This window comes from Cucurbita pepo, unplaced genomic scaffold (genome assembly GCF_002806865.2).
Source record: "Cucurbita pepo subsp. pepo cultivar mu-cu-16 unplaced genomic scaffold, ASM280686v2 Cp4.1_scaffold001566, whole genome shotgun sequence".
In the NCBI taxonomy this organism is placed as follows: Eukaryota; Viridiplantae; Streptophyta; class Magnoliopsida; order Cucurbitales; family Cucurbitaceae; genus Cucurbita; species Cucurbita pepo.
This window is the reverse complement of record NW_019647716.1, coordinates 1-7,066: the sequence shown is the minus strand read 5'-3', so window position 1 is coordinate 7,066 and position 7,066 is coordinate 1. Positions and strand designations below refer to the sequence as shown.

At 39.4% G+C, this 7,066-nt stretch overlaps 3 protein-coding genes across 3 annotated transcripts; 1 reads left to right on the top strand and 2 right to left on the bottom strand.

Annotated features, from left to right (window-relative positions):
* Positions 1-6: 6 nt before the first annotated feature.
* Positions 7-1,657, top strand: LOC111786366 (monosaccharide-sensing protein 2-like). Its single transcript, XM_023666663.1, has 3 exons — positions 7-579; positions 673-860; positions 968-1,657. Exons 1-3 carry the CDS (start codon positions 121-123, stop codon positions 1,410-1,412), a joined length of 1,092 nt encoding a protein of 363 aa, XP_023522431.1. The 5' UTR covers positions 7-120; the 3' UTR covers positions 1,413-1,657.
* Positions 1,651-4,318, bottom strand: LOC111786367 (outer envelope pore protein 21, chloroplastic-like). The gene is made up of 5 exons (XM_023666664.1): positions 4,092-4,318; positions 3,780-3,854; positions 3,539-3,691; positions 3,316-3,444; positions 1,651-1,901 (listed from the first exon to the last, which is right to left on the bottom strand). Exons 1-5 carry the CDS (start codon positions 4,182-4,184, stop codon positions 1,818-1,820), a joined length of 534 nt encoding a protein of 177 aa, XP_023522432.1. The 5' UTR covers positions 4,185-4,318; the 3' UTR covers positions 1,651-1,817.
* Positions 4,319-5,445: 1,127 nt separating this feature from the next.
* On the bottom strand, positions 5,446-6,991 carry LOC111786364 (dolichyl-diphosphooligosaccharide--protein glycosyltransferase subunit 1A-like; the record flags this gene model as incomplete). Its single annotated transcript, XM_023666662.1, has 4 exons — positions 5,446-6,015; positions 6,216-6,440; positions 6,574-6,732; positions 6,902-6,991. Coding segments are annotated over 4 exons (666 nt in total), but the record flags the coding sequence as incomplete, so codon positions are not given.
* Positions 6,992-7,066: the final 75 nt, after the last annotated feature.

The following is a 7,066-nucleotide window of genomic DNA, read 5'->3' as shown; positions in this document are numbered from 1 at the left end:
GTGAAAAACGAGCAGTGGGACGAAGAGAGCCAAAGAGGAGATGACTATACATCGGAGGCGGGTGGAGTGGACTCGGACGACAATCTGCATAGTCCATTGCTTTCACGTCAGGCAACGAGCATGGATAAAGACATGGTTCCCCCTCCTTCCCATGGCAGTATCCTCAGCGTGAGGCGCCACAGTAGTCTTATGCAAGGAAATGTCGAGGCAGTCGGTAATACTGGGATTGGTGGGGGATGGCAGTTGGCATGGAAATGGTCTGAGAAAGGAGAGGACGGGAAGGAAGGTGGATTTAAACGTATTTATCTGCACCAGGAGGATATTCCCGGGTCCCGACGTGGATCGATTCTTTCACTTCCTGGTGAAGATGTCCATGGAGAAGGTGAGTTCATCCAGGCTGCAGCATTAGTCAGCCAGCCTGCTCTTTTCTCTAAAGAGCTTAAAGATCAGCGCCCCGTCGGCCCGGCAATGGTTCATCCATCTGAAACTGTTTCGAAGACTCCCATATGGTCGGCTCTCCTCGAACCAGGCGTTAAGCACGCTCTAATTGTAGGAATTGGAATCCAGATTCTTCAGCAGGTACTGCATATCATCTTCTTGCAGTTTGATCTTTTTATCTTTACGTTCGAAGTGATCGAATCTTACACGTACGGTTTTCAAACTAATATGCAGTTTTCTGGGATCAATGGAGTTCTTTACTACACTCCTCAAATTCTTGAAGAAGCAGGCGTTGAAGTTCTGCTATCAAATATTGGGATTGGTTCTGAATCTGCATCATTCCTGATTAGTGCATTCACTACCTTCCTGATGCTTCCCTGTATAGCTGTGGCTATGAGGCTCATGGATATTTCAGGCAGAAGGTATATTCACCATTTTAGAGCCTCGTAGATCTAAACGAAACTATGTTATAACGACATGAATTTCAAAGTTTATTTATCAAATTCAAGCTAACATTGCTCTTATGTAGGCGGCTCTTACTCACTACCATCCCGGTGCTAATAGTATCACTCCTCATTCTCGTCGTGTTCGAGCTTGTTACAGTGAGCACCATGGTCAATGCAGCAATCTCAACCATATGTGTAGTTGTTTACTTTTGCATCTTCGTGATGGCATATGGACCAATCCCAAACATCCTTTGCTCGGAAATTTTCCCGACAAGGGTCCGTGGCCTCTGCATTGCAATATGCGCAATGGTTTTCTGGATCGGTGATATAATAGTAACCTATTCTCTGCCTGTGATGCTTAGTGCAATAGGTCTTGCAGGCGTCTTTGGCATCTACGCAATCGTGTGCATAGTTTCATGGATTTTCGTCTACTTGAAAGTCCCAGAAACCAAAGGAATGCCACTCGAGGTTATCGCCGAGTTCTTCTCTGTTGGTGCAAGACAAGCTGCTAAAGGTGCTACTAATTGAGTTTGGCAGTCTTGACTCCCTACAGAAACTCCATCTGTTCTTGCTGCATTAAAGTAAGTATGAACAGAAGGAATGCGTAGCAAGCACAAATTCGTTTCCTATTTTGAATTTTGGTTCAAGTTTGTGTACTCTTTATGCATTGGAGATTGTGATTAGTTTAGATTCTTATAAGCTGTTTTTTTCCCTCTTAATTTTGAAGTGAACAATAGTTGTAGCTAATAAAAGGGTGTATTCTAGCATCAAAATTTTCTAAAATGGAATGATAAATACACTAAAATTCTTCAGAATATTGTTGAGACAATGCAAATTAGAATAAAAACAATAGATTTGATGGTTAAGTACATATCTCAGAGAGGAATTCAGCAGCTGAAACTGTATTTGTGAAGGAAGTTCAACCAAAGCTTCTCACAGGTCGAATCTGACATTCCATCTACCCTTGAGGTCTGCATTCAGTGTCCAATTATTTTCCCTGATCTGAATGTATGGTGTCTGTATGAAAGTGATGGAATACAAGTGAAAAGCTCAGTATAGTACAATGCAGGACAGAACAATAATTGCTTAATAATGTAATGTGTGTAAAGCTATCATGTCGGGGATGATATATAACCATAGGCAACTTTAACTAACAAAGGTGAGGAAGGAAGAACACACCATTAGGAAATAAACTCCAAAACTAAGCTTAAAAAAATAAAGTGCTAAACATATTCTTATATTCGTGAAGAATTAAGATCCACGAAATGGAATGGGCTCCAGCAAGGACTCAACCTCGTGAAGAATTCTTATATTCCACACCGTCCAAACTGCTCAAAGGTGTTAGACGAACACGACTCTCCACAATGGTATGATATTGTCCACTTTGAGCATAAGCTCTCATGGCTTTGCTTTGGGGAGCCCAAAAGGCCTCATACCAATGAAGTTAGTATTCCTCACTTATAAACCCATGATCATTCCCTAAATTAGCCGATGTGGGACTTCCATCATCCAACAAAAGGAACGCACTAAAATCATTCGAGATAAAACACCATTTTTGGCAAAATGTTAGTGATAAGGTGGGATCCAGCAAGGATTGAAGTATATGTGGATTAATCAATATCTCAGATATCTTTTATAATTACACATAAAACACAATAAATATCATTTATTAATCCCAATATGAATGCACATACCAATAACAAGATCTATAACTAAGTTTGGAAGTTAACCATCTTATTAATTAATAATTTTTAAAATTTCTTCATTTACAGGAATGTTCATCTATAACAATATATCGAAATATCCGTAAAATTGAAATCTCAATTGATATCGGTATCTATATTTTAATCCTCTAGTACAAGGGAAAGATATTCTAATCTGGGAAGATAGATAAACTGGTATTCCACCTTTAAGGTTCATGTTCCCTTCGATTTTTAGTGTTTCAAATGCTAAATCAAGCAAATTCCAGTAGCTGAAGAACCTAGCAGATGGTAGTTGGGACTTCAGGCTGAGAAGAGGTTAGTTTGAGGGAGAGATAGAGGAGTGGGTCAATCTTTCTGTTTGGTTGGAGAGTAGAAAAGCGACTCAAGGCAACTATGATTGAGGCTGGAAGCTGATGGTTCCTATTTGGTCAAATCTGCTTATCATAGCTAGAAAAAAGGTTGTTGGCGAAAGCGCTTAGTACGGCCATTTGGAGAAGAATAGCTCAGAAGAGAGTCAAGTATTTTCTGTGGTCTGTAGCCCACAGTGGTATTAATACTTTTGACAAGGTACATTGCAAGGCGTTTTTAATCGAATTGGAAGTCATGCCCTAGTACAACAGCCATCTAAGCCAAATCAAGTGCCGAAGTGGAAAAAGAAAAANTATGTACGATAAGAAATATGATTTGAACTGATCACTATAAAGCAGAAAAATGAAAATTAACTCTACCTTTTCGAACACTTCATATCCTACTTTGACTCTTATATCTTGCACCCTTTCAAAATCTAATGCACCCGAAGAATCTTGCTCTCTTAGAAAATTTAATACACCCAAAGAAAATTCAGCAGCTCCTTTGTGCTTAATTTGCCAAGAAAACAATGAAACAAAATTGGTCATAAAGAAAAGCAAAAGAATATATCAAGTTCACAAGATACAATTAGTCATCACTAACCTGCTTAAAATTACTTTCAAGATGAGATTGCCCTTTAATAGTAAATTTCAACAAACCATCGTTTGCCACAGGAAGAGACATTTTCCCACGAGCAAGATAATGGAGTTTCTTATATTTGTCATATTTCACCCCGAAACCGACGCTTGAGAACAACTGCATTTGATTTACAATCATGAAGAAAATGTAACAAATACCAAACAGAGACTTCCACAAAGTGAATTGATTACCAAGAAAACCTTACATCGGGGTAAAATTTTCTCACGGAAGCAGCGAGTAGACTCGGTTCACCAATTCTTGTATCTAGCTCACCACGAACCTTTAAGCGAGGAAGAGGAAAAGGAAAATGCAACTATGTTAGAACCAAGGACGGTAAAATCCATTTTGTTCTAAATCAGCGCAAAAGAATGCTTCAAAATACGGTTCCGAATCAATGTGATACCGGAGAACAAATCCTACCAAGCACACACTTCGGAAACTGGCAAGAATCGAAACTGGGAAACGAAAAAGGAAAAGAAAGGGTTCGTTGGCAGTGCTAGAGAAGGAAATGGATTACCTCCAAGAAAGTGTTGGAGTTGAGAGGAATCTTCTCCTTGGCGTGGATTCTTAGGGCTCTGGAGTCTCCGGCATATCTGAGAGAAGTGTCCATCGGTGCGGAAAGTAGAATTGAAAACGAAGGAGGAGATGGAACCGCCGTATAAACCCTAGAACTTATAAACCCCAAGCTGCCATGCGAGTTTCCTTCCAAGCCTTTTCAGCACAAAATCTTATCTGCGTTGGAGGCTATAGCTTATACCTTTTGGTTGAATTAAATATGAAAATTGGGCAAAGTCAAAGATTTGGTCTTTTCTCTTTCTCTTTGTTTTTTTTAAAAGGGTAATATGTCCATTGTATACTCCCATAGTTGGTTCTGATCACTACTAATACGAACGGGGAGTCTCGTATAAATATTACGGTCATACAAAAAGTTGAATTTTTCGATGCTAATTAGGTTAGATCTAGAGAAAATAGATGAGCAATGTTAAGATATTAGGAACGAGGCTGCAATTTCACATTCCCCAAATGGAACCTATCGAATGGGAATTAGTATTAGTAGTGCTTAAATTCCTATTTGTTAGTCGTGGGGAACTATTGCTCGATTAGGAAGAGCTCAAATCCAAGATTTTTTTGTTGCACTAAGAGAAGAGATTGTACCTCCCCTCTCCTTGCTCCGTTGATTGATCGAGGGACAAGAAGTCCTAGAATTTCTTTACAAAATTTATGCCAAGACGATCCATATGGAAGAACAGTTTTGTTGATACAGAAGTGGGAGAAATTGAGGTTGGGGCTCTAGAAGGATTGTCGTGTATTACATAGTATCAAGTAAAGCTCATGCTTACTCCACGAAGTCTCATCTAGTGTAACTCCATGTGGTCTTTGTGGTACAGACCGACTCCAAGAGCCTCAAGAGTCTGCCCTGAAGTAATGTAACCTAAGCAACATTGTTGTTTCCCAGCCGGATCTAGGTATCGTTTCGCTTGTTCTTCTTTACGGAGGAGCCAAGTCGACCTGCTTCTGTAGCTGTCCTTCCTTTCCTCATTGCCACTGGACTCGGGCAAAAAACTAGATTTCCGAACCTTTCCACTTGAACCCGCTCGGATCACATCTAGACAAATCGAAACGGGACGAAGGGCACCCTCCACCGAATGACAGGAAAATCTCATGTATGGTTCCGTAATTGGAGTTGGTCTTTGTGATACAGACTGGAGCCTCAAGAGTCTGTCCTGAAGTATGAAATTAGAATATAGAACTATGCGTATAATCAACCTTTAACTACGATAGAATTCGTCATGGATGTACATCTTAATGTAAAAATGCCCAACTAAACTGCGACAATGAAATTGCATTTCACATTGCATCTACTTTTAGGGTTATACGGGCAAACTAAACATATTGAAGGAATTATCATCTCATTCGTGAGAAAATACATTGAAGATCCAATAACCATTGAGAGACACCCTTAAAAAACCCTAAAAGCAAGGATAAATTATCTTGACAACAAGTCAAGCATGATGTAGATAAAGAGGAAGGATTATACTATATGCCATTATGTATCCGCTCTATTCCAGGCTTATACTTTCTAATTGGATCATAATTCAAAACCTTGCAGGTCATCAGATTAAAGGTGAAGGTAACCAAAATCTCTAAATAAAGCACGACAAAATTATGAACCCCTAGCAGACATTGGCTAATCTTAGGGCGTTATGTGGTCATGAAGATTAATATGCCAACGCTGTCAGTATATTTCATTATATTTCATCAATGAACTCGAGAAGATCATCTACTTCCTGCCTCAAAGTTGTAATTCTTTGCTGCTGTGAAGCAACTCTGTTTTCGATTTCACGTCCACCGAACTTCTTCTCGTAGCAGTCCACCACCGTCATGTGTTTCACAACCAACCTCTCCTGCAGATCTCTCTCCTTGGCCACCAGCTCTTCCACCTGCACAGGCAGCACCACTTGATACTTAACATAGTTTGTTCATGACAATCAGCATCCCCACTTTTCTAATCAGTGTGTGTTTGAGCCAACATGGGACGGGACATCTCCTTTTACATATCACACTATATTTTGTTTGACTTTTTCTGTCCTTTTTTTGTGTTGTTGTTAAATCTATACGAACAAACTAGAAGCAATTGAACCTTAGGCAATATCTGGGTGGCCTGCTGGGCCGACTGCAAGAATGAAAGCAAAGACTTCAACTCTTTTGAAAGCTCTTTCAATGAAGCATCGGCTGCTTTGCGAGCTGCTTTACAAGCTTGAACATCACCAGTACGAGAAAGATCACGCAATGACGCATCCAATTTATCGTGTATGGTTAAGCATCTATTGATAATATTCTGAACTTGTTGAATCACAGTTTGCACCTGAAATGAGATGGACAAAGCAATAAGGCAGTGAGAATCCACCAGTGTCAGAAATGTAAGGCATCTTCTACTACGGCCCTGCCTAAACCATCTACATACTTGGAAGAATACGATAGAAAACAATCTACTTTACCTCATCCCACTGTAGTTTAGCTAAATAAGAAGGAGAAGACTTTGAAATTGACATGTCCGAATGCATATAAATGATGCATGAGACAAAAAGGACAAAGAATCCAAAAATCAACATTATAGGCTCCCTAAGCATTGAAATGCTGTTGAACTTGTAGTAGACCTGCAAATCATGTAAGAAAGAGTTAGAAAACTTAATAATTCAGATGTGAGTAACCTTTAATTCAACCGTTACATACAACTCACACCATGATTATTACTGCGTCCATGATTAGGTCAAACCATTAGAGATACAGAACATCCAAAAAATTCAATTTAAAGAGAGCAGATACCTGGAAATGCTGATTATGCTCTGGCACTACATTTTCCTTCTCCAGTACAACCACTGGTCTACCATCAATGTCCAAGTGTGAAATTTTTTTCTGTAACAATCAAAATAGAAGCTTCAGGGAAACCGAATCAACACATTTCAATGCAAATAATAATAATAATAATAA